Source organism: Gracilinanus agilis, chromosome 2, assembly GCF_016433145.1.
Source record: "Gracilinanus agilis isolate LMUSP501 chromosome 2, AgileGrace, whole genome shotgun sequence".
Lineage (NCBI taxonomy): Eukaryota > Metazoa > Chordata > Mammalia > Didelphimorphia > Didelphidae > Gracilinanus > Gracilinanus agilis.
In genome coordinates, this window is record NC_058131.1 from 114,874,962 (window position 1) to 114,902,641 (window position 27,680).

Consider the following 27,680-nt stretch of genomic DNA (forward strand, 5'->3'; position numbering starts at 1 on the left):
TTGTGTTCTCTGTTGAGCTTTAACAGTTCTGTGATATTGTTCCTGATTAGCTCTGGTAATGGTTTAGCAATTATAGTATAGCCAGGTATCCACTGTCTACAGAAACTCATCATGCCTATGATTGCGCTGAGTTGTTTCTTCATTTTAGGCAAACTCAACTTTTGTGTTTCAGCAATTCCCTTTTGGAATATTCTTCTGGTGCCATCTTCCAGGATGAATCCTAAATATTCAACCTTGCTTTTAACACATTGCAGTTTTATTTTGATCACCTTATGACCTTTCTTACATAGTTCTTTTAACAAGTGCACACTGTCTCTTTGGCATATGGATGTAGATGGTGACATTAGCAGGATGTCATCTACATAATGCACCATCTTACTCTCAGTGAAAATAATAGATTCCAGATCTTTTTGTAATATTTGGCAAAAAATTGTGGTGCTGTCCACAAATCCCTGTGGAAGATGAGTCCACAGGACAGATTTTCCCTCCCACGTGAAGGCGAACAGCTTCTGGCTATCTCTGTGCACGGGGATGGAAAAGTATGCAGAACTGAGATTGATGACGGTAAACCATTTAGCTGTATTAGTAATCTCTGCAATGATCTATGATGGACTTGGTACTATCGCATGTGCCTTCTTTACATAGTTGTTAACAGCTCTGAGATCTATAACCATTCTCCACTGAGTTCTCCCTTCAGAGTCCAATTTTGCTTTTTTGACTGGCATGATGGGAGTGTTGAACTCTGAAAAGCCACAGGCCAGTATGCCTTGTTCCAGGAGACTTTGGATTATCTATCTGTCTTACTCCTTCCATGGCTTCTTTGCTTAATTTAAATTGAGGAATTCTAGGTGGTACACCTCCTTTCACTTCTATCTTTACAGGTTCTGCAGATAAAATCCTTCCAACCTCTGTGGAATTCTTTGCCCATATTTCATTTGGGATTGTGCCAGGAATCTCATAGATATTGTTCTCTTGTTGGTATTCAGATTCCTCTTCCAGTCTGTCTAAACACAATATTGGGCAATGTTTCAGAGATCTCTTTGGCAAATGCAGATAGATCTCTCCACTAGGATTGCATTGAAGAGTGGCTGCTAATTTGCATAAAAGATCCCTCCCAATCAGGTTGGTTGGACATGATGGCATTAATAGAAAGAAGTGATTGAGAAATAGTGGGCCCAATTTTACCATTTTTGCTTTGAATTTTGGTACAGACTGTGATAAATTGGATGCCCCACAAACTCTCAAATTCCCTTCATATTTGCAGTCTTCTGGCATATTCTGCAGAACAGAGCATGCAGGCCCAGTATCCAATGTAACCTCATAATAATTTTCACCTATTTACAGTGTTACCAAAGCTTTGTTTTGTTTATTAGCCTTTATAGGTATAAGAGGCATTTGAGATTCCTCCAAAGATAGCATGTGTTCTGGTGTAGACCTATCTTGCATATGACTTTCTTCCCATAGCAGTATGTCATCCTTGTTGTCAGTTTCCAGTTTCAATGCAGAAAAATCCTTATGATTTCCAAAAGTCTTGTCTGTGGTAGCCCTCTGCTGGTCTGTGTTACAGGAGTTCTGACAGTCTGCTCTGACCCCTCCCTCAAGATTCTGAATTGCCATAGTGACCCTGCCTAAGCTCACAGAATGATGAGAGACTGGCAGGTCCCCTCTTGAAGATAGATTGAAATTGTCAGTTCACTTGTCAGCTATGCTTTCTAAGTTTCGAGAGGTACAAACTTTTTCTTTGTTGCTGCTAGTTCTGGTCTGTAGATAGAGTTTTCACCATTCACTGCCTCAGATTCAAGTTTTCCTATCTCTAAGACTTGTCAATAGTTAACCTTTCCTTCACATTGCTGTGATTCATCTGGCAATTCACTGGAACCCCCTCTGAGTGAGTTAGTCTTTTCAACCTCGTTGGCTACCTCACTAGTTGTTAATTTGATCTTTTGAAAGACCTTTTCCATACAAGATTATGGCTGATAATCTTTAACCTGTGCATTCAAACTTGAAACTAGGTAACTTTCGTTTGTGTGGATGTTTTCATGTAATCCTATTTCAAGATGATGAACTACAGAGGTTCCCTTAGAATCTTGATGGCATTTTTTCTCTGCACTTTGACTACTGTTTACATTTACTGCATCTTGATAGAATATTGCTTCTTCTCAGGGATACAGCTTCAACTCATGGATTACATGTGTAGCAATTGTGTTATCACTATGTAAATCCCTTTCATTGTCTTTATTCAAGGTGGCTTTTTGATTGCTACTTGAAATAAAGTTTTGAAACTGTGGTGATTCTACCATCAAGCTGGATTGTTATGCTTTATAATTCTGCAATCCATTACTGATCCTTTCCATAAAGTCCTTTTATTTCATATCCATACTTCCCAGTGAGGAATATACTGACTTCCTATAAATACTTCATTGCTTGATATCCCATAAACATCTTTTCTCATTTGTAAGATGTCCTGCAACACTTCTGTATCTTCAGCAGTCTTTTCTCTACCCCTTGTATCAAATGCAGTAAACTCATTTTCATCAATACCCAACCTAAGCAGCATGCTTTCTTTTTCATTAGTCTTTTTGCATTCACCACCCTTGATAGAACTTATTGTTCCCAGGTCTGTGGTTCATACATTCTTTGGCTTTTCTCCCAATTTCAAGTAACTCTCCATATCATCCAGAGATGGAGTTTGACTATATTTCCTACATTTGTGATCACAGCACTTGTCATGGACTTTACTTTCGTCATGTTGACTAGACTTATTATTCCATTTCAAGTTATAGAAGGTTGTTCTAGAATTGTCTTTGTTGTCATTATAGGCTTTGTTAAAATTATTTTGCTTCTTGAACTTACAGAATCTAACTATGTGACCCTTGGACCTATAAAGATATTATTGTTTCTCCTGTCGTTGTTATAGGAATTAGATTGTCTAGACCAGGGGTCGGCGACCTTTTTGACCACGAGAGCCATAAATGCCACATTTTTAAAAATGTAATGTCGTGAGAGCTGTACAGTGCTCACAGCGCATGCTCCTGTAACAGTGTGTGCTCCTGTAACAGCGCCTGAAAAAAAATTGACTTTATGGCTCCTGCAGAAAAAGCCATATCTGGCCCTCAAAAGATCCAGATATGACTCGAGAGCTATACGTTGCTGACCCCTTATCTAGACCGACTATGACTCCTGCTTGCTTGTAATGTTAGATTCTTAATCTCCTCTCTTTCTTTTTCCCTTTTCACCTGCTTGAGTTGCCTCTTTAAGTCTGCGATGATTGTGTCTCTCTGTATCAGATTCCTTAGTTGCTCTTTGTTCTTTATTTCGGGAATCATGGATATAACTTGCATGTTGTCTCAGATCTTTGATAGATCTTCCCACTGAGGGCAATTCTGCCTAAAATAATTGTGTATAGGTATGGCAGTCCCCTTAACAAATTGCCTGCTAACATGTTATAATGCCTCCAATGCCTTTTCACCCCAAGAACCCAATAAATTCTCAGCTGATTCAATAAATCTATCGAGATATAGACTGGGATGCTCATCCTCAGCCTGCCTCAATTTCTCAAATTTGTTCCATGCATTAAGCATTTTTGTCTGGATTCTCATTGCCTCTAAAAGGTCAGTCTGACATTGAAGAAGGTATCTCATGTTGGCATGAGATAACACTTCAAGATCTTGGTGCATAGTAGGCCATGAGGTCAAGTTCTCATTAGTTCTAGTTTCTTCTAAAAATTTTGCTTTCTCTGATGGTGTGAAAAATTCATCTAAAAGAAACTCCATGTCTTTGAAACTGGGGTTAAATAAATCAGAGGTTCTTTTCAGCTCCTTTACCAACTTGTGGGGGGACAGATAATACTTGGGGAACCTACAATGCAATACTTCTAGGTCTTGCGCAGTAAATGCCTTGTAGGATTTCATATGTACAATCCCTCCTTGAGGTTGCAAAACTGTATGGTCAACAATAGGAAACAGAGACACGGTGGTGGTTGCATCAGTTTTAGATTCAGTTTTATCAGTATTAGTGGTGGAATTGGTGGGACTATTAGCTGTTTCAGTCTGTGCCTTTTCTATAATCTCTAATTGCATAATTGTGTGACTATCCAAATTCTGACCTTCTCTAATTTTCTTGTTGATTTCAACTAACTGTCTTATCTGTTCCTTAAGAGCCTGCACCAAAGCATCATTGTTGTTCTGTTAGTTCCCCCAATATGTTCCATAACCTTCTTCAGAGCCCACAGACCCTGAAGCAGAGATAGCAAAATAGCACCCATAGTTGGCAGAAAGGAGATAAATTCAGCCAAACTGACCGCAAGCCATTTATAGGAATCATAGATGAGTAGTACTTTTAGAAAATAATTTGGCAGAGTTTCAAACCAAAGTTGGTATGCTCCTTGCCATACGGTATAAAGCAGAAGACTGAAACTGGTGATTATAAATGTCATCCTAGCCAAAGCCATCTTTGATAGTCTGTATTTCTAAAAGGTTCGTTTCCTTTTGACTTCAACAAAATCTGTTATGTGTGCCTGGTGTTATGAGGAGCTGAAGCTGAATGAATGTGGAAGATCCCTATGTGTAACACACAAATTGTGGTAGTGAAACACAAAGGATTCCACAGTAATGTTTGTAATGAATCTACCGCACCCAACTTCAGTATAACAATGTTTCAGAACAGATAGTCAAGAGAAGAATCTGTGGTTAAGAACACACAGTTACTTCTAACTGTCTATCCAATTTAAACTTTTTACAGTTGAAAGGAATCTCCTCTTCCTTCAAATACCCTAGGATATGTTCACTAATCCCTAAGGTAAAGATGACATTCACTTTAGGTGAGTTTAAAGGTTTAACAACAACAGGCTTAGGGAGGGAAAAGGGAAATGATGGGAAGAGGGGTATAGGAGATCCTTGGCCTAAGTTATTGATGACAAAGATAGTATATGAGTTGAAGGTAGTAGGGTATTCAAGCTTGTTAGTTGTTTATGGTTAGTTTGCCAGTTTCCAGCCTGGCAGAGCCAAACTGCTTCAACCTGAATTAGGTTATTTGATGGTAATGATGTTGCTTCTTCTTGATGAGTGAATTAAATCAGAATGTTCAGCATAGGATATCATAGGATTTGAGACTATGGAAGTAATCAGTGCTGGTATTGGTATCTTAAGTTGACCTTTGGCCTACCCAAGCCCAACCAAGACCTCCCACCAATCTCTCTCTCAAAATTGAGATCTCTGTCTCAGTTCAAAGCCTCCTTTTGTCCTTTTCCCATCAACTGAATTTGTACCTGCTGGGCTCTGCCAAGCTCACCTCATTCCAAGTTCTAAACAGTTAACTGTCAATCATTTTGCTTTTCATATTGCATTGCAAAATGCCATTACACTAGTCTTACAACTTTAATTGTCTATTAGAAATCTTGAATCATATGTCCCATACTCATTTCAAACCCATCATGTTCAAAACCAAACTCATCTTTCCCCCCAAACCCTTCCTTAATTTCTTCACTTCCCTATTGTTGTTGAGTACTACCATATTTCTAGTCCACAGACTCATGACCTAGAGATTATCCTTGGCCCACACTCTCACCTAACTGCCCTTATATCCAATCTGTTTCTCAGTCCTATCAATTCTACCTTGTTTTTTTTTTTTTTTTAAAAACTCATGCCTGTCTTAGAATTGATACTAAGTATTGGTTCCAAGGCAGAAGCGAGTGCTAAGGGCTAGGTTAAGTGACTTACCCAGGTCAGACAGCCAGGAAGTGACTTCATATTTGAACCCCAAACTTCCCATCTCTAGATCTGGTTCTCTAGTCACCAAGTTACCCAACTGCCCCTCAATTCTACCTTTGTAACATTTCTCATATGTGCCTCCTCTTCTCCTTTGACATGATTACCATCTTAGTAGAAACCCTTATTACCTCACATAACCTGGATTATTGGTTTATTTCTCTGCTACAAATATCTTCCCATTCTAGTCTGTCCTTTTGGGTTGTCTCTCTGCTACAAATATCTACTCCTCCCAACTTTCCCTGACTTCCTTCAGGGCCCTAGTTAAAATCTCACATTCTCTAAGAATCCTTTTCTGATTCCCCCTCAATACTAGTGCCTTTCCTCTTTTGATTACTTCCACTTTGTTCTGTACATATACCTTTTAATTACATAATTGTTTGTATGTTGTCTCTCTAATTAGACTGTGAATTCCTTAGAGGGAACTGTTTTTTTGTCTTTCTTTGTGTTCCTAGTGCTTGGTATTGTGTTTGGTATTAAGTAGGCACTTAATAAAGGAGACATCTAGGTGGCTTAATGGATAGAGCACTGAGTGTGGAGTCAGAAATAGTCAAGTTCAAATCCAGCCTTAAATACTTAATAGTTGTGTGACCCTGCTCTAGTCACTTAACTTCTGTTTGTCTTATTTCAGTGGTGAAAGAAATTGCAAACCACTCCTTTGCCAAACCTTTGCCAAGAAAACCCCATGGACAGTGTTGGTGTTTGCAGGGTCACATAGAGTTGGACGTGACTGCACATCAAAAACAACAACAAAAGACATTCAATAAATACTTATGGACCCTCATTAGAATCCTAGATTTGTTGTTCTTTTTTAAATTGAAAAATTTTATTTAAATAAATAATTTAAGATATTTTTCCATGTCTACATGATTCATGTTCTTTCCCTCCTCTCCAACTCCCCCCTCTCTGTAGCTGACACGCAATTCCACCGGGTTTTACATTATCATTAAGCAAGACCTATTTTCCTTATTATGGATAATTGCACCAGGGTGATTGCTTAGAGTTTACATCCCTAATCATATCCCCACCAACCCGTGTGTTCAAGCAGTTGTTTTTCTTCTGTGTTTTCTACTCCCACAGTTCTTCCTCTGAATGTGGATAGTGTTCTTTCTCATAAGTCCCTCAAAATTGTCCTGGATTGCATTGCTACTAGTAGAGAAGTCCATTACATTCAGCTATGCCACAGTGTATCTGCCTCTTGTGTATAAGGTTCTCCTAGTTCTGCTCCTTTCACTCTGCATTAATTCCTGGAGGTCATTCCAGTTCACATGGGGTTCCTCCAGTTCATTAGAATCCTAGATTTGAAAGGGAACTTGTAGTTCATGTAGGCCAACTCTCTGTATAATGGATTAATTCTTACGTTATTTAAATTCAAGAACTGTTTTTTTTTTAAAAAAAGCAATAATCTAGGTACGTAGTACATAGTTAAATGCTAGGAAACATACAATGATGAATAAGACATGGCCCATATCCTCATGGAACAAAACTGGGCAGAGTTGTGTCTGAGTTGCCAGATAACTAGAAAAACCCACTATAAAAGTATCACTTATAAGCCCTCAGAAAAATGCAAATGTTTAGCACCAGGAATAAGAGTAAAAGTACACAAAAGAATAAGCTTAGTTTGTTGCACTTACTAGCCTCAGAGATTCATGTAAATTTTAAATCTAGCTCTGTGTAGTCAGACCTTGGCATCTCGTTTCACTCAAATTTCCTTCAATGGTCCCATTCTCAGCATTGACATCCATGTAATTTGTACTGTGCAAGTTATGCTCGACTTCTGCTCTTTTTACTATGACATACCTGCTACTTTCTCTGGCATCTGACTTAATAATGCATCTAGAATTTTTCCATTTTTCCCTCATTTTCAGGTCAAAGTCAAAGATCAAATTCATAAATTTTCCTTCAGGCAAATTATATTCTTCATTAGATACAGTTGATTTCATGTCCAAGAGCTCATAATTTCCATGTCTTAAACCAGGGTCCAGAAAAACAAATCCCATTTTCATTTTCATCCCATTCCTATTTTCAACTCTCATTGTCTTAGGCAGCTATTCATTAATATCCTTTTCTCAATTCTCATCCTCTTAGCCAGATAAAACTGCAATTTGTCCTCTTTTCTCCTCCTTGTTTTCCCCTAAAGCCTCTACTTTGAACTGGAAGCATTACTGAAAATATTCTCTCTGTTTCTTAAGTACTTCAGTTTTCTACCTAGAGAGTATTCACATGAAGGAAAGTACTTAAAGAAACTGATATGCCTGCACAGGGGCTTTTTGAGCTTAACTATTTAAAAAAAACAAATTAACTAATATGTATTTATTTATTTTTAATAATATTTTATTTCCCCCATTACATATAAAATATTTTTTAACATTCTCTTTTAGAAAAAAAAATTTAGTTCCAAATTCTTTCCTTTCTTCTGGCCCTTCCTTTTTTATTCCCTCCCTGCTCTACCCCCTCCCTGAGATGGTTAACAATTTGATATAGATTTTACACTAACATGCATTTATTAAGCCCCTCCTATGTGCTAGGCATTGTGCTGGTTGGTTAATCAGTGAGCAATATTAATTCATTAATCAATAACAAATATTAAGTGATTGCTATATGTCATGCACTGTGCTAATAAGCACTGGAAATATAAATACAAACAAAAAGGAAGTCATACCTGACCTTAAAGAGCTTAAAGTCTAATGGGGGAAGATTACTCATAGGAGAAAGCTGAAAGTAAGGGAAGATATTAGAAAGTGGTGATACAAATACAGTGAATAAAGCAACCCTTTATTCTCAAGCAATTTACATTCTAAACAAGGAAGTCAACAAGTACATGTTATAATATTATACTGGATAAATATAAACTGGGAGAGGGGGCAGCTGGGTGGCAGCTGGGTGGCTCAGTTCAAATCTAGCCTCAGACACTTCCTACTTGTGTGACCCTGGGAAAGTCACTTAAACCCCATTGCCTAGCCCTTACCACTTTTCTGCCTTGGTTCCAAGATACAAGGTAAGGGTCCTAAAAATAAATAAATAAATATAAAGTGAATATATACTAATAAACATAAAAGAGCTGACTATAGAGTCTTTGGGATAGAAAGGCTCTAATATTTGTAGAAAGTTAATATTAATCTATTCTGCTTTTTGGCATCTCAAGATAATCTTTGGCTTTTATTTTATTATTTTATTTTAAAAACAAATTTCCATATAAGTTTTCCAAAGTCACATATTCCATAGTCTCCCTCCATTCTTCCCTTCCCCCCTCCCAGAGCTGGCAGGCAATTCAATCTGCATTATGCATGTATTCTCATGCAAAACATATTTCTATATTTTTCATTTTTGTAAGCAAATGATTTTATAGAACCAAAACATATACCCAGATAAACAAGTGATAAATCATATGTTTTCACCTTCATTTCTACTCTTTCTTTCTTTGGATTTTAAAGGAGAAAAAAGTTTGGTTTTAAGATAATGCTACAAACTTGCTTCTTCCCCTTTCTGAAGCAGGATGGAGACAAGTTCTTTTTTTATTTGTAAACTATAATACAAGATTTATGCAAGATCTCTTGCATTTGCAAATTACCCTAGGCAATCCTGTCAGTTAGGAGAATGGAACTCTGGCCCAGCAGGTGCCAGTCCCAGGAACTGACAGTATGAGCTGGGACTATAAATACCCCTGCTGAGCAAACCTGGGGGTTCTGATTTCCTTGACCTCACCTACACACCCAGCTACCCCCTGACTTCCCCTTGGGGACCCCGGGAGGGAGAAAGGAGGTTGAAGGGAGGTTGGGTTGTGGATCATGGGCAGGAAATTAGATTAGGTCAGCCTAGCAACAGGGACACCCCTAAACCAATTCATCGACTTCATATGTCTAGTTGGTGGATCACTTGACATCAGGGCAGAGGAAATTATCTCTGGCTGAGGGGCTGGTTCCCTTAGCCTGATCTTACCTTCCAGGTCCATTGCCAACACTGGCCAGTCACCCATAACAACAGCTTCTCCAGACCCTAAACCCTCTTTCCTCAGTTTTCCCTTCTGTGTTTAAATAAACCCTTAGCCTGAAACTGTGAGCTTCTGTAGTTATTTATAACATCATCCTGGGCTAAGGGGCTGAGGAGAGGGGAGAATAGCAACCACTTGACTCCAGAGGAAGTACTGGGCAAGCATCCATTTTGTTCAAGAAGTGTGTGAGCCTCACTTCCTGTTGAGTTCTGCTTTCACTCCAGCAGGGAGGGGCTCCTCACTCTCCTCCTTAAAGGATGCTACAGAGAGCAGGGAGACTGACTGGGCATTGCTCAGGCTACACATCCTCGGCAGTCTTAAATCATCACCAGCTATAGTAGTTACAGGCTCCCTGGCCAGGCGATTCACTTGTACCACCAGCTCCCCTGTTATCAGCCAGTTTACCACCTTATTACAAAACAAGCCTCTTGGGTAGTGAAGTAATTAAATAACATAGAACCAGGTGGAGAAAAGTGGACTTAAGGGCTCTGCTAGAGTTCTAAAAGTTGATTGACTTCTAGCATCTAGAAGACCTGTCTCTTGTCCTGACTGAGGACAGAGTCCTCCAATCAAAGAAGTGTGGGAAGAAGAGCATAAATTGGAGTAGGGGGAGGAAATAGTGCTTTTTGTTCTTGGAATCCTGGTTTGAGGAAGCCTGAAGTCTGGCTCTAGCCAGTCCTGGCTGTGGGCAGTGGCTAAGAGAGTGGCTGGTTCCTTTTCTTTCTCTGGGCTGCTTTTTATTATTTAACAAATAATTATAAATTGAGATACAGTCTCCAGAGAATTTTAATCATAACACAGTTGAAGGAAGTTGGAGATCAGGGAAAACTTTATGTCAAAGACAGTCCTTGAATTGTTTTGGAGAAAGGGAATAATTCTTTAAATTGGAAATTAAGTATATTTTAGGAAATGTGGATGGTCAGTGCAAAAGCACTGATTTTAAGGAGATAGAGTGTTGTGTGTGTGAGAAAAAGAGAGAAGGCCAATTTGATTGGTCCACAAAGTGTGGGACAATAATGTCCAATGAGGCCAGAAAAATAGATTGGGATCCTAACTACACAATTGATCTGAACTGAAGGGCAGATTGGAGAGTGAAAGACTTTAGGCAGAGGGATTATTAAGAGACCATTGCAGTAATCCAGGCATTGGTAATAGGCACCTAAACTAAGGTAGCAGCTGTGTTAGTAAAGAAACTAGTCATATGCAAGCAGTGTGGTGGTGGTTTGGCAAGATTTGGTAGCTGCCTGGATAGTCTGTAGAGGGAGGGAGTAGAGCTCCTAAGGAGCTGAGAATAGCACTGAGATAATGAACCTAGTAGACTAGAAGAATGATGGTGCTTTCACTGGAAATAGGTAAGGCTGGAGGAGGAGAGGATTTGAGAGAAAAGAAAATGATGTCTGCTTTGGATATGTTGAGTCTGAGATTTCTCCATTATGTTTAATTTGAAATGTGTGCTAGGCAATTGGTAGAACATGACTGAAAGTCAGGAGATACTGGGGCTAGGTGTTATGTAGATCTGAGAATCATCAACATAAGGATGATAATTAAACCCCTGAGAGCTAATGAGATCAGTCAGCAGCAAGGTGAGAATATAAACAGAAAAGGGGATATCAGGGGCAGGTACACATATTTCAGAATATCTGTGTTCTCTCCAGTGATGCAGACTGAAGCCCATCCACTCAATCCATGCAGTTTTTGTCTGTCTCCATGGAGAACCTTCTCTCTAGGCTGTTTCCTTAAAGTGATATCACTTGAATTTTTCATCATTTATTCTTTGCTCTCATTAACTATCTAGTATATCTTTTCTAATCAGATATTTTCTGAATGCCATCTTTTTGCTTTTTCTTAAAGAAATCATTGTTGAAAATGTGTGTGCAGACAGCTAATGATTTATGCCCCTTCATTATCCTTTTGGTTTTTTCCAATTTTGATTTTTTAGAGACTGGTTCCTTCATTTGTAGCCTTATAGCACAACTGGAAGCATATCAGTGTGGGAGAATGGCATAGTCCTGTGACAGGAAGGCTCAAGACCAAAATAAGCTCGGCTTGAACTTCGTGGTGGGGACAACAATAAGAGCTTTTAGCTCTGTTAGAAGGGCAATAGATGGAACAAGGAAGGATGGGGACAGTTGTGGTCTCTGAGATGTCTTCCAGCTCTGGATTTATGATTCTTGTTGCTTTGGGGTAGACAGCATGGTCTTGCTGTATCCTAGGTGTGGTGGTGGTTGTTCTCCTCCTCCCTTATCTCTTCCTCTTTCCCCCTCCTGCTGCTGCTCCTTCTTCCTTCTCTTCCTCCTTCCTGCCTACTATAGATTTCCACCTTGATGTTCTTCCAGTATCTCTAGGATATCCTATACTCCAGTCAAACTGGATTCCTATCTTTTGCTGCCTGCACACCTTTGCTTGCTGTGTTCTCTCTCCCTGAGATAGGCTTTGTGATCCTTGCTTAGTCCTTTAAAGAACAACTCTAAAGGTGGTGAAGAGGACTTGGCAAGCCCTGCCACTCAGCCCAGAGGCGCTAGTCCTACTTTGGTGGGACCCTTCTCCCAGCTCTCACCTGGGGCACTGGTAGCAGTAGCATGAGCAAATGGCCCTCCTTCACTAGAACCCTCTCAGCAGGCCGGCTAACGTAGATTGAGGGTAACTGCTGGGCCTCAAGCCTGTGGGTAAGCTAGGGGAGCGTCTACCCCCAGTATGCGAAGACTTCCTCTGGTGGAACGGGTCTATGGTGAGACTTTGAAGGTGCAAGCTCATCCATGGCAACCCAGGCCATCGATATTTTGTAATGCTGCCTCAGTTTCCTTCTCTGTAAAATGGAGTTAATAATAGCATCTCCCTTACAGGGTTGTTGTGAAGATCAAATGAGATAATACTTGTCAAGTGCATAGCACAGTGCCCGGCACATAATAAATGCTCTAGAAATATTATCTGTTATTGTTTTTATGTCCCAAACAGAACTCTGTATTTATATCTATTAGCCATCTCTCTTCTAAACTTCCCTGTTACTGTACAGAAGACCTCTAGCCCTCCAGGCATCTAGGTTCAAGACTTCAGGGCTGTCCTTGGCTCTGCTGTCTGCATCCACTTACTTGTGTGTGTGTATGTACGGAGAAGTGCAGGATGTTCAGGGAAGTCTGGAGCCTCTGGTGTGAGGGCTTGCTGAGCCCTTTCTAGGGCCACTTTCTTCCTTTGGTGTCTGCCTGCCCCCAGCTGTTACCTGGTGCTCCAAGAAGCTGCAGTGAGATGCCTTCTACACAGAGACCTTCCTAGGGCAAGCCCTCATTATGTCTTAATATGTTCAAGTTTCACCTGTAATGGGGGAAAAGGGGTTTTGGGGATGAATATATTAAAGATTGGTCGCATGGGGAAATTTCCCCAATTGAGGAAAAATTGACTTTTATGGAAATTTATTTACAATTGAGAAGAGGAAGAAGAAATAAGGAAATAAGAATCTAACACAGTAGGTAATTTTCTCTGATTCCCTAGTTAATCCAGGTAAATCTAATTAACCCTCAGCTGAGCTGGCCTTGATCCCAAAGCCAGAGGCCCAGAGGCTCAGAGGGCCAGAGACCCGGAGGGCAGGGGGGAGGCCTGGGGGGCCCCAGAGGCAAATGAAGCAAAAGCTTCAGTCACAAAGTCTCTATTAAAAGGAAAGTTCCATAAGAGAAGTTCAGGAAGATTCAGTCTTTAAACTCACCACGTGGAATTCCAAAGGAAGATATTAAGAACAGTCTCACCAGGGTCTCAGCGTCCCAGCCAGCACTCCTCCATGAACCAGAAGGGCTCCTTCAGGACCTCTTCACAAACCAGAAGACCTCCTGACTCACTCAACTCTCTCTTTTTAAAGGGGTCACTTCTGTGCTTCCCTCCTAGTTTGTGTGTCCAATCACAACAGACGCTTCTCTTAGGACTACCTAGGGGGTCAGTCAGTCGATTCTGATTCGTCACTCACTCTAGCACATGTGGGTTATGGACATCCAAAAATTGGAGGTGCTCTCACTTTTGGTGATTAAATTTAAAGATGGGCAGTGTAGATTTAATCTAATTATCACAAATCTTCTCCAAGAGGCCTTCCTGTTCTCAGCTGCTACTACCATCATCCCCCCTAAGGTTTACCTTCCACTCTGTATCTGTCTTGTTTGTTCAGACTTAGAAGGGTTGTCTTCCCTATTAGAATGAAAGCTCCTTGAGGTTCCAGGTTGCTTTTCCTTTGTATTCCCATTACTTAACCTGTCACATTATAAATTTAAAGAATGCTTATTCATTGAATGATATCATCTCTCTAAGAAGCCTAATCTGACTTATTTTTATATTTCCCAGAGGACTTAGCAAAGTGGGTTGGATTTAGTAGGTGTTTGAGGAGCAAATGCTTGTTGAATGCATGGGGAAATTCATTCATGTTTTAGTTGTTAGCCAATTTTTGCAGCAATCTAATATGCTTTAATCTCTTCTTATAACATCTTTTGTTTATCTCCCAGTTAATCCAATTGAAAATTTAATCATAGCTGAGAGTAATTCCTCTCTCACATTTTTGTATATGATATAAAGATTAATTGAATTTAAAATGATACCTTTGACCCTCTTCTTTTTAATTAGAATGTTTCATGTTTCTGAATGATTTTCCTTTACTTTAAAAAATGTAAATTACATCCAATTAAATCCCCCTCCCCAACAAATGCTGTTGTGTTAAGAAGCATGGAAATCTGAGGATTAGGCTGGAGGAAAGGTAATTGTCATGTGAATTTAGGCTAAATTCACAAGAAAGGAATTGTAGCTTAATGCCCCATTTGTTTATTTTATATTTCTGGAACTGAGATCACCATCAAGGGGATCTTGTGTTTTAACTTTAGGGAAAAAATAAATATGACAGTTCACAAATTATCTATGGAAAGATTGGTGAGAAAAGAGAGAGAGATTTCTCCCAAGTTGCAATTTTCAGGGAGTTGGGGGAATTGGGGCTGGAACCGAGGCACAGGGGAGAAGGAGGAGGGAAGGTATGTATGCAGTGGTCTAGGGTCTGTTTTTCTTTTTGACAGAGACCTGCTTATTTCTTTTTGGTCAGGAGCTGGAAGGAAGACAGAGGGTTTGGGTCATGTCTGATTTCTAGTTTATCTCTGCCTAGAGACAAGCAGAACACAGCAGGAAGGAGTATTTGGCCAGACTAGTGGTAGACAGTAATGAAAGATTCAAAGATTGGTGTCGCTGTGGAATCTAGAACCTCCAAAACTTGTAACCTAGAAAGATTTAATGAACCCCAATTTACTTAGCTTAAAGGTGACAGCCTCAAGCTTGACCCCATTACATGAGAGTTCCTCCCTGAGGAAAGGCCAAGGCCAAGCCCAAGCTGAGTGACTTTTCCTCTCCCAGTATATCACACCCTTCTTCCCAGGATCGAATTTGGGGACCTTCAGCTTAGGAGGAACTCTCATTAGGGAAATGAAGTGAATTACTTCTAGATTTCTTCCAGTCTGCAAACATTTTTATCTCTGTATAAAATGTATCACCAGCTTTTTTCTACCTTGTATCATGCAGAGTCTTTTACTGTTGTGGGTAAATTTTTCTTTTCATTTTTCATTCAAATTCTTCCCTGCTTCTACCCTAGTCTTTTTTTTTTTTTTTTTTTTTTTTTTTTTTTTTTTTTTTTTGCCTAATTTATTTCAGGCTCTAGGCCAGTGATGGTGAACCTTTTGGAATCTTTTAGAGACCACATGCTGTGCCCCCCTTTCCCCCAAACTGCATGCAGTGCCCCCCCTTTGCCCCAGACAGAGGAGGCAGAAAGGGAGGGATGTGGCCTGAGTGCTCTGCTCAGTGCAGGGGGGCGGGGAGGTGTAGTGGAGAGGGGAGTGCAGCAGCATTGCTGGAGTCATTCTGCCTTTCTAGTAGCTAACTCTAACGGGGACAATGCTGTGCCTACAGAGAGGTTTCTGTGTGCCATCTTTGACATAGATGCCATAAGTTTGCCATCATGGCTCTAAGGCCTTTTTTTTGTTATTGTTTGTTTGTTTCATGGACCCCTTTGGCAACCTATTGAAGCCTGAGGAGTCCATAGAATAATATCTTTTAAATGAACAAAACAAAATATAAAGGATTACAAAGAAAACCAATTATGTAGAAATATAGTTATAATTTTTTCTTAAAAGGTTACAGACATCTGGAGTATCCCAAAGAGATTTAAAAAATGGAGAAAGAAGAAAAAAATTTTAAAAAATGGAGCAAGAAATTGTTTATACAAAAATATTTATAACTTCTCTTTTTTGTGGTAGCAAAGAATTGGAAACTAAAGAGATGACCCTCAAATGGAGTATGGCTGAACAATTGTGGTATATAATAGTGATGGAATACAATTGTGCTATAAGGAATGATGAACAAGATGATTTCAGAAAGAGCTGGAAAGACTTACATGAACTGATGCAGAGTGAAATAAGCAGAACCAGGAGAACACTATACACTATACACCTTTTGAGCTTGGTGTGTCAAAATTCGCCAAAAAACTGAGCATAACTCAGGTGGTGTGTCACTTTGAGAAAAACCCCATAATTTTGTGATACTTATAGTTTAAATAACAAAGATGTATAATTGTGATATATAACTATATTTAATAAACCAAAATAGGTAAATTAATATAGGTAGAATTGTCATCTGTAATGCACAGAGTGTCTATACTACACTACAGCAAATGTTTCATCCTCGGCTTGCAGCCCCATGCTTCTCTGTATGCGACTGCGTGTCATAGGTTTGCCATCACCGTTATACACAGTAACCGAAATATTGTAGAATGGAAGATCAAATGTGATAGACTTTGCTACTTACTAATAGGAATACAATAAATGAGGACAATTCTGAGGGACTTAATGAAAAAGAATGCTATCTACCTCCAGAGAAAGAACTGTTGGAGTACAAATACAGATGAAAACATATGACTGATCATTTATTTATATATCTGTTTTGGGGTTTTGGTTTCTTAAGATTAGTCACATAAAAATGAATAATATGGAATTGTTTGGCATGATAACACATATATAACCCAAATTGAATTGCTTGTCAGCTCCAGGAGGGAGGGAGGAAAAAGAGAGGGAGACAATATGGATCATATAACTTTGGAAAATTTACATGGAAATTTGTTATTAAAATAAAAAATCCAAATTAAAAAAAATTACAGACCTCTTTTACTATAGGCATGTCTGGTGAGTCATCCCTTATCACCTCAACTTTATAGAATCACTGGCTTCCTTTAAAGCTCATTTTAGATAAAGCTCACACAAAGCCTTTTCTGTTTTCTCTAGTTCTTATTCCTCTCATTATCTTATATTTACATATTCTTGTACTTTCTATATTCCTTCAGTAAAAAAATGAGCCCTTTGAATGAGTTTGTTTTTGTCTTTAGTGTCTTACTTATAATATTTAAATAATATTTGTTTAATTGAATTTCTGATCATTTTTATACATTTGGATGAATTTATATCACATATTCGTGAGAGAAACTAACCCAAACTGGTGGTAAATGTGACTTGAAGTTTATCAAAGTATTTTGCCATTCATTTCTGGGATCTGACAAAAAAATTCACTTTCATCATCATTTGAGAAGACCATATATAGAAAGGCTTTTGGCATATCACAGTATGTAGTAGAGCAAGTTGCTAATGGAAATAGTAAATATGACATGATGATATATTATTTTCCTCCATATGCAAAGATAACTATATTCAGTGTCATAGCTAGCAATTTTAAATCCCTTGGTAACTGCAAAATAAAACACTTCCCTTTAGCCTTCCTGTAGTAATAGTATAGTGACTATTTGAGTTATAGGGAAAGGAAAGGGAAAGATATTTGCATATCCTTTGACCATAGCAACATGGGCAATTAATCCTCAACAAGATTGATAACTGATCTTCAGTGAGGGGGTAGAATTATAGAGCGTTAGCACTGGAAAGAATCTTGCTAGTCATTTTATTCAATACTTTTATTTTTACTGATGAAGAAAAAGGCATAGAATAAATGACTTGCTAAAGGTCATAATGAGAGAGGTGGGATTAGAACCTGGGTCTCCTTACTTCTTGTTGACTACTCTTTCTACTGCACCACACCAACTCCATTTATCACAAGAGGATAGACTAAGGGTTTTTGTGATATCTCACAAAACTGCTAAACTACCTCCTGTGAAGGACAATTCTCCAAGTTTCAATAATTTTCATTGATGGTTTAGCTGCTCAAAATAAGACTCATAATATTCCCAGGGCCAAGCATATTTTTTTTTTTGCTTATTTTAGAAACTTGCATATAGTAGAAGTAAATGCTTATTAAATGTATTGGTTACCTATATTTACTCAGGAGATAATCAGTAATGGGTTTAGAGAAGTGTTTAAACCATTGAAAGAATTGCATGGCTTGGGATAAGTTCAGATTGCAGATTAGAGCACTGACAGTTTCTTAGAGAACCCAAAATAAAGGAGCAAAATGAATGAAAAATGTAGGAGTTAAGCAAAGAAGTCTCTCTAGGATTTAGCAAAAGTAGTCAAGGACTAATGGCCTATCACTTTTATGAAACCTACCTTTTTTGAACAAACAAACAAACAAAAAACCAGCGGAAGGATGGCCTTCAAACCTGTCTTGTCTCCCAAGAGAACCAAACCAATCCTGTCCTTGGGTATCTTAGCAATAACCACTTTTCTCCTCTCCTCATTCCCCCAGAGACTAAAGACCAAAACATGAGCATATAACCAAGGGGGAAAATTGTATTTTTTGCAGCCTAAATACCATAAATATTTCTTATTGAATCAGCAGAACCTTGAATTAATAATAGCTAACATTTACAAAGCATTTACTATGAATCAGACACTGTGCTAAGTGCTTTACAATTATAATCTCATTTGATTCTTATAACAACTCTGGGAGGTAGATATTATTATTAGTTTCATTTTACAGGTGAGGAAACTGAGGAAGAGTGACTTGCCTAGAATTTCAGAGATACTGTGTATTGGTTCTAAGACAGAAGAGTAGTAAGGGCTAACAATAGAAGTTCAGTGACTTGCCCAGAGTCACAAAGCTAGGAAAGGTTCGAGGCCAGATTTGAACCCAGGAACTCTCATCTCGAGACCTGGCTCTTAATCCATTGAGCCACCCAGCTGCCCCTGAAAGTAATTTTTATCACCCTTAAATACCCCAAAAGCCCATTGTGATTCCTCAGGGTGGCATAGAGGTGATCCTGGGTTCTCAAAGGCTATGCCAGTAGAACATATAAAAAAGACTTTGAGAATACTACTCTGTTTTTCTAGGACCATCCCAGCTAAGTATAGAGAGGTTCATCACTGTAGGCTAGCCAATTATTGATAAATTTTGGGATTGTACAACTCCTGAAACAACCCATGATATTATTGCCAGTCCTCTGTGCAACCTTCTTGTCACTGGAGACCGATTCCTATTTCATCTTCTCAAGATACATATTCCTTAGCAGAGGCAGAGGATGCATTCAGCCAGGTGGCAGACACATTAGTTCATCTACTCAGCGGTTCCTCTGACCATCATTGCTACAGAAGGATTGTTGATTTCCTCTTGTTAGATTTAACCCAATATTTTAGAGGGTAGAAGCCTGTTTACTAAGTCCAAAATCCTTAGTGTTAGCTCTCCCACCTGGTTTTGTATCACTGGTAAGATAATTGATAAGATAACTGATAAGAAGATAATTTTACATTTTAATTGGTCATTGATAAAAATGTTAAATAGCTCTGAGACAAGGACAGATTCTTGGAGTACTTCTTCCAGCTTGATTTTAAACCATTAATGAGGACTCTTTGGGTTTGGCTGCTTCTGATTCTAATGAACTAATCAATCAAGTCCACATCTCTTTATTTGGAAACATCTGGCTAGTGAAGTTTATAGGGTGTTGGGCTTAGGATCAGGAAGACCTTAATTTGAACCTTCCCTCAGACACATATTATGACTCTGGGTAAGTCATTTAACTGTACTCATTCTCTTCATCTGTAAAATGGGGATAATAATAGCACCTGCTGCACAAGGTTATTGTGAGGATCAGATGAAATAACAGTCTTTGCAGTTTTGCTTACCTTAAGGTACAATATTATTATTACTATAATAAGTACTAGTTATTATTCTAAGATATTTTTGTCAAATGCTTTGACAGAATCTAGGAAAACCCCTGACAGAGACATCATAGATTCAAGATACAGAATAAAATATATTTTTAGACATTGTCCACATGGGATTTTTTCTGGCTTACTATGTATATTTGTTACAAGGCTTTGGCTTTTATTTTTTATTTTTCAGTGGAGTGGAGAAGAAGGAGAGGTGGGCTAGGGATAAAAGTATTATAAAAATGGTAAAGAAAAGAACAAAAAGGGATCTTTGAATCATTTATTAAAAATTCACAGAAGAAAACAGAAGGGAGGTCAGAAAGAATCACAAATAGGACTACTCTGCAAGTTATATATTAACTTATTATGTATTTGTTTTTCAATAAAGCAGTCCATAATATATTTACGGTTTCAGGTGTAATGTTTCTTTTCTGTTCTACTATGAGTGTTGCAATACTAATTTTATTTGTCATTTGTTAAGTTTAGGTTACAAAAATTATTTTAAAAATACAATCTAACTATTCCATTTAAAATAATTCCAGATAAAATAAAGTACCTGGGAATATACCTGCTTAAAAAAAAACACCCAGGAACTATAGGAACATAATTATAAAACACTTTTTACACAGTCAGATCTAAGTAATTGGAGAAATATTAATTGTCCATAGATGGGCAGAGCCAATATAATTAAAATAGCAATCCTGCTTAAACCAATCTACTTATTCAATGATATCTCAATTAAATTACCAAAAAATTATTTTATGGACCAGGAAAAATAATAATTCATCTGGAGGAACAAAAGATCAAGAATATCAAAAGAATTAATGAAAAATATAAAAGAAGGAGGTTTAGCAGACTTAGATTTTAAATTGTATTATAAAGCAGTACTTATCAAAATTATCTGATACTGTCTAAGAAATAGAAAGGTAGATCAGTGGAACAGGATAGACATTCAACAAACTAGTAAAAGATTATAGCAGTCTTGTATTTGACAAAAGCATAGAATTAGCTTTTGGGGATAAGAAATCACCATTTGGTAAAAATTATTGGGACAACTAGAAAATCAGTCATTTGAGAGAAACTAAGTATAGATCAATATCTTACACTATTCACCAGAATAAGATAAAAATGGCTACATGATCTAGACATAAAAGGAGATATCATAAGTAAATTAGAAGAAAAGGGAACACATAAGTATTAGATTTATGGATAGGAGAGGAATTTATATGTCAACAAGAGTTGGAGAGCATTGTGAAATGTAAAATAGGTAATTTTGAGTACAGTAAATTGAAAAGTTTTTGGACAAACAAAACAAATGTTTCCAAGATTAGAAAGAAAGCAGAAAACTGGGAAAACATTTTTTAGATAGCCTCTTGGATAGAGGTCTCATATCTAAAATATATAGAGAATTTTGTCAAATTTATAAAAATAAGAACCATCCCCAAGTTGATAAATGGACAAAAGATATAAACAGATAATTTTTCAGATGAAGAAATCAAAGCCATATAAGTACATGAAAAAATCCTCTAAATTACTACTGATTAGAGAAATGCAAGCAAAATCAATTTTGAGGTATCATCTCATACTCATCACATTGGCTAACAAGACAAAAGGGAAAAATGATAAATGTTGGAGGGGATGTGGAAAATGAAGTCACTAATACACTGTTGGTGGAGCTGTGAACTGAGACAACCATTTTGAAGCGCAATTTGGACATACATGCAGAAAGTAAAAAAACTGTGCACAACCTTAGACCCAGGAATACCATTGCTGGTTCTATTTCCCAACGAGGTCAGGGAAAAAAGAAAAGAACCTATATGTTCCAATATGTATTGTGGTGGCAAAGAACTGGAAATTGAGGGGATGCCCATCAGTTGAGGAATGGCTAACTAAATTTTAGTAAATGATTGTGATGGAGCACTACTACACCACAAGAAATGATGAACAGGCTAAAGTTAGAAAAGACTTGAAAAGAACTACATAGAATAACGAACAGTGAAATAAGTAGAACCAAGAAAACCTTTAATACTTGAAGAACAAATTGTGAATGTTACCTCCAGAAAGTGAACTGGAAGTTGGAAATAGGAAAGACATAATCTGCATGAACATGCCCATCTCCTGGATGAGGCAACCCCAGGGTGGGGCGGGGTGAGGTTTGGGAGGGGAGGGGAGAGGACCATTATGGGCAAATTTTATTATTTTTAAAAATAAAGAAAGAAACACAAGATCTTTAAGCCATGGGAATAAATCTATATAATAAGAGGAAAAAATTTAGTCTTAATTAAATTTTATTTAACATATTCCTAAACTACCAGTTTAATAAAGTTGCTCCCAAAATGGAAATGATGTTTGTTTGGCATGACCTGCTTTCATTGAATTTTTAGGGGCCCTAAGATCACTCCTTTTTAGAAATGTTTTTAGCCATTCTTCTAATTCGACAGTTTTGCCAGGAATCAACATTTTATTTGCTGGCAAATAAAGGCAAGCAATTTGATTTTTCAAGAGTCCTGGTTTCTTCAGATATAAATTAGGATTAGTATTTCCTTCACTACTCTCCATATGGGATTGTAATGAGAAAAATAATTTAGTCTTAAGTATATGTGAATATTATTATTATTATTCTCTAATTTGTCAAATAATTAATACTTCATTTTTCTCCCTTTTGCTTTTCTAGTCTATTGCATATGCAGACATGGATTTCAACCAATTAGAGGCATTCCTGACTGCTCAAACCAAAAAACAAGGTGGAATTACAGCTGATCAAGCAGCAGTCATTTCCAAATTCTGGAAAAACCACAAAACAAAAATCAAGGAGAGTCTAATCAATCAAAGTCGATGGGAGAACAGTTTTAAAGCCATGAATTGGAGAGTAGATTTGAAATCTCAGTCGAAACACCTTGAGCAAATCAATGCTCCTGTTGCTATTGTGGAACTAGAACTGGGGAAAAATGGACAGGTAAATTAAACTTTAATATTTCATTTGAGAAACTGTGTGTTAATTCTTTCACTAGTGTTTATGCTAAAATACCATGTAGTACTTAAGTTAGTTTTGTGTAATAGTTGTTTTTGGAAACATCTGCCTTCCATGAATATGCAGAAATAATATTAAAAAATACTATTTCCTGTTATCCTTATGTGAGTCAGTTTCCGGAGAACTTGGATTTTGCCATATTGTGAGAGAAGTCTATACTCTAGCCTGAGGGTCATGGGAGCTGGCCAAGATGAACAGAGTGTGCCCAAGTTTTGCCTGAAAGATGCAAAAGAACTAGCTCTAAATACTTTTTAGGTAGCTCTCAGAATCCTTGACAACAAATCAGTCTCAAAAGTTGTGATAGAGGACCCGTTCTCCAACTCTCTTATTCATTCATTTCCACAGTCCAAGCCAATCTGAAGAAGCAACATCAAATCTCCTAATTTTGAAGTCTCCAAATTTGGATTCTTTGCTTCAAGTCATAGATAGTTTTTGATTCAATCATGTCTACTTTCAATTATATTTACTTAAAAAGCCATATTTTTCTTCTTTCTACCAGTGTTCTACACGGGTACCTGATTCAGTCCTTTTGATCTCTAGTCCAATACCTTATGAAGTCATTTATGGTTTTGTGCTACAGCTGAATTGCCAGATCTGGCCTTTATTAACTTGGGTTATGTATTTGTCTGTATGAAGAGAGAACTTATAATTAGATCTAAAAAGCCAAGGTTATTGAATAATCTAATGAAGTTTTTTTACAATATGAAATTATTCAGATAAATAATCAAATATGTACTCCCAGTACCTCGTGATGTGGATTTTACCCTTTTGCCCCCCATTAAGACAGCATCTTTAATTAGATTTTCTCTTGAGCTTCCTTTGTAAACTCCTTCCTTTAAACCTCTCATGAACATCCTATAATCATATTGCAATATTTTCCATTCTGTTGTGGTGTTGGCTTTAATTTTTTTAAATACTGTATTTTATTGTAAAAATTCTGTTTTAACAGAGGCAGAGGGATATAGTGGATAGAGAGCTTGGCTTAGAATTTAAAACACTTGATGGATTCAAGTCCAGCCTCTAAAGACCCAGGCTGTGTGACTCTGGGTAGGTCACTTGACCTTTCAATATCACAGAAACTGTCTAAGACTCTTAAGTTGAAGAGTGGGTCCTGATCTATATAAGTGTAGGATTTCCTTTTTGGCAGTTCATGGATTATAGGTCCAGTTCCCAACTCATCTTCCTCTTGCAAATTCTTTTCCAAAAAAAAGTGTTCTGTGGACATTTTTATTCACTTGTTATAGGGCAAAACTTGTTATTAATTCAATAATGAATTGTTATTTTTTATTTAGTTCATTTGATCCATATATATTTATATATACAAGACAGTCATGTAAAATTGATGTCAATATTTTATTGATTTTAAAGTATGAACTGGAAAACTCAAAAGATTGTTTTATGTACTAAAGTTCAGGTAGTTTATTTTCATTACTTAATAGGATGAATAATAACAGAGGTCTCAACATAATGCAATTTAGCTTTTTCCTTAAATTTCAAATAGATCTCTAGGTTTTACCAACCCCTCTTACTTTGAGCTTTTGAGAGTTAGAGGTCTCTTCTCTTCTCCCCTCTCCAGCCCTCCCCTTTCCTCCTCTTCTCCTTCTCCTTTCCTTTTTCTTTTTCTTTTCCTTTTTTTTCCCTTTCCTGTCTTGTCTCATCTTGTCTTTTCCTTTCTTTTCTTTTTTAAAGGGAGAAGAGTATTGTATAGGATTTAGAGTGTAAGAACTTAGAGTATAAGAACCCTGCTCAAATCCCTTGAGTCACTTGCTGTCTGGCTATTTAAATATCAACTGGCCTCCAGTTCCCCAGGCTTTCTCTAACAGTGTGAATCATCACCTGTCTCCTTGGCTTTGACCTGTACTCTGGGTCCAGACTTCTCACTCCCTTTCCCCAATGCCTGGTCTTGCTTGGCCCGCATAAGAACTCTCTAACAACTCATTGATCTTTACCAATTTTGGTGGCCATTCTTTCCGGGATCCCAGAAGACCTGCCATCTTTCTATCCTCCCCAGCTGCTCCTTCTTATTGTCAATATTTCCCTTCCATAAAGCTATCTTGCTTTACTTTTGTTTTCCTAGTTTCATGTTTATTTAGTTCAACAAACATTTCTTGAGTGCCTACTATATGCCAGGCCCTGAGGATGCAGAGGGTGAATGGGAGAAATAAAAAATAACAACAAAACCATTCCTTTTCTTAAGATTACTATTAAAGGGATCTTTGGGTGCTTAATTTTACTCTCAGTGAAATATCAATATCAACTTTGATTTTCCATTTTTGAATGTCAAAATTTTCTTATGATCTTATTTATCTTTTTTATTTTAATAACTTTACAGCTAGATAAATTTAGAATTCATTGAACAACTAGGTCCAAAGAGTAGTCACCAGTTGTCTAATAATAGCTTGGATAAAAGTATCTAATAGAGTGCTTCAAGGCTCTGTCCTTGGCCCTACCCTACACAACATTTTTATCAAGGACCAATGGAAGATGTAGATGGCATGCTTGACTAGTTTATAGATAACATAGAGCTGAGAAGGTTAACTAAGATGCTGTATGTAAGTCAATTTGCATTTATTAAATGCCTACTCTGTGCTAAACTCTTTCTAATCAGAGAAACAGCATGTGAACAACTATGTACAAACAGGATGAGGTGGGAGTGAGCCAGGGAGGGCACTGTGAAGAGGGAATGGAAGATTAAGGAGGAATGGACAAGACTTCTTGTAGAAGGTGAGGTTTTAGCTGAGACTCGAAGGAAGTCAGGGAAGTGAAGAGGCAAAGATGAGGAGGGAAAAAGTTCCAGGCATGAAGGTCAGCCAGTTAAAATGCCTGGTCAGGAGAGGAGACCAATATCAGTGAATCAGAGTATATGGGGGGGGGTGCAGGGAATAAGAAGACTAGAAAGGTGAGGGCGCCAGGTTATGAAGCAGAGGAGATCATATTTGATGCTGGAGGCAACAGGGAGCCTCTGGAGTTGATTGAATGGTCCGACCTGCACTTTAGGAAGATTGCTTTGATAGCTGAGCGGAGATGGATTTCAGGGGAGACAGACTGATGTCAGGCAGAATCACTAGCAGGCTATTTCAGCAGTCTGGGCCCTGGGGAAGAAGGGCCTGTACCCGTGTAGTGGTAGTGTTAAAGGAGAGAAGAAGGTGTACTTATTTTGAGAGATTTTTGAAGGAAAAATTCATTTCTGATGAACTTGCTCTCCTTAGACTAGATTCCACCATATCTCCAGGAAACCTCATCATCCTGTGAGGTTGCATCAGCTGTGTTACTCACACTCAGCTAGCCTTCCTCAGTTTCCCCAGCGCCCCTTGCCTCTCTGGTGAGGAGGGCTGGAGGGTGGAGCAAAGAAGCCCTCCCAAAGCTTCCATCTAAAGTAGGCTCCAAGGCCAGCTGTCTTTTCATTTCCCACCCGCCTGTCCCCCTTGGACTGGACTCTACTATGCCCTGCACTTGGTTTTTTCTCCCGTTTTCCCCGTCTCCTTCTCACTCCCTTTCAGCTTCTTTTTGTACCTTGTCTTCAGGTGGATGGAGGGGAAGGGGCCGTCCTGGAGGGCAAGACTATCTTTCCCTGCCGCCCACTCCTCCCATATTTGTGTCTTCAGCACAGTTCTTGGAACATAAGTAGGCATTTAATAAGGGTTTATTTGCCAACTGCTTTTTCCACCTCCCAGTCTTACTAGTTTTCTCCCCAGAAGCATCGGCTGTAGATCCTGGTTGAGATGAATGGTCTTAGTAGCTGCTTCTACTTCCTAAGCTGTGTATTAGCGTAATGGTGCCAAACTCAGATAGAAACATCAAATCCTACATCAGGATCCCTGCAGGGTCAGATGTGACTTAGAAAACCACATATTGTATTAATGTTTTCTTTGTTTTATTGTGTTTATATTTATTTTGTTAAGTATTTTCCAATTACATTTTAATCTGGTTTGGGCTGCACCTGGTTGTGTTGTGGCTTGCTATGTGTATTTGACACACATTTGAGGAGATGTAGAATTCAGAGATTAGACCAGACACCATATGCCCCAATGAGGTGACCTCCTCCTTTCCTTGAGAAGGGCCCTGCCCCAGCATATACAGCTCAAGCACTTTCCTTGGGCCCCAAACCTCACTAACTTCTCAGTGACCCAGGGGGTTCTAATCCACTTGGATGGAGGGAGTTTCAACACTGGAAAAATCTCTAAACTAATGAAATCACAGGTTTAGAATAAAACAAAATCAAAAACTTTATTTAAAATTCCACTGTGGGCCTAGGGGTGATCCCTACCCCCACATGATTTCTATTTGGTGCTTGCATTCAAACTAGCAAAATACTCCATAGGCAAACTAGATGTCAGGAAGTAACATGACTTATTCTCTTTGGAAAGTGCCCCACTGTTCTAGAATCATAGGAGTGTTCAGAAGCAGCTTGATTTTTTTATATTATCAATTATAGCACCATAGATTGAAGGCTGAAGAGAAACTTAGGGGGGATCTTATTCAAACCCCTAATTTTACATATAGGAAGTGAGGCTTAGAGACTATGACTTTGCTGCCTGTCTGGCCCTCCTGCCTCACTGTTGCCTCTTGGAATCCGTATCTCCTTTCTAGGCTTACTGAGTGCTAACTTCTCCACAAAGCCTCTTTAGGATCTCTCTGCCATCGTGTCAGCTCCAATGGACTTCTCTCTATGCAGATGACTCTCGGAGACATGTTTCCAGCCCTGGGTTCTCTCCTGGCTTCTAGTCCCAAGTCATTGCATCTTCAACATTTTGAATTGTATATTCTGTATGTAACATGCCCAAAAGAGAACTCGTAATCCCTCC

The 27,680-nt window shown here is 38.3% G+C and overlaps 1 protein-coding gene across 2 annotated transcripts in view; it reads left to right on the top strand.

The window, feature by feature from the left end:
• COMMD1 (copper metabolism domain containing 1) overlaps positions 1 to 27,680 on the top strand; it is a 292,169-nt gene that overhangs the window by 97,476 nt on the left and 167,013 nt on the right. For both annotated transcript variants that reach the window (XM_044663368.1, XM_044663369.1), the window contains one exon: positions 22,519 to 22,800. In XM_044663368.1, the coding sequence (XP_044519303.1) occupies positions 22,519 to 22,800 (282 nt within the window). The remainder of the gene's footprint in view (positions 1 to 22,518; positions 22,801 to 27,680) is intronic.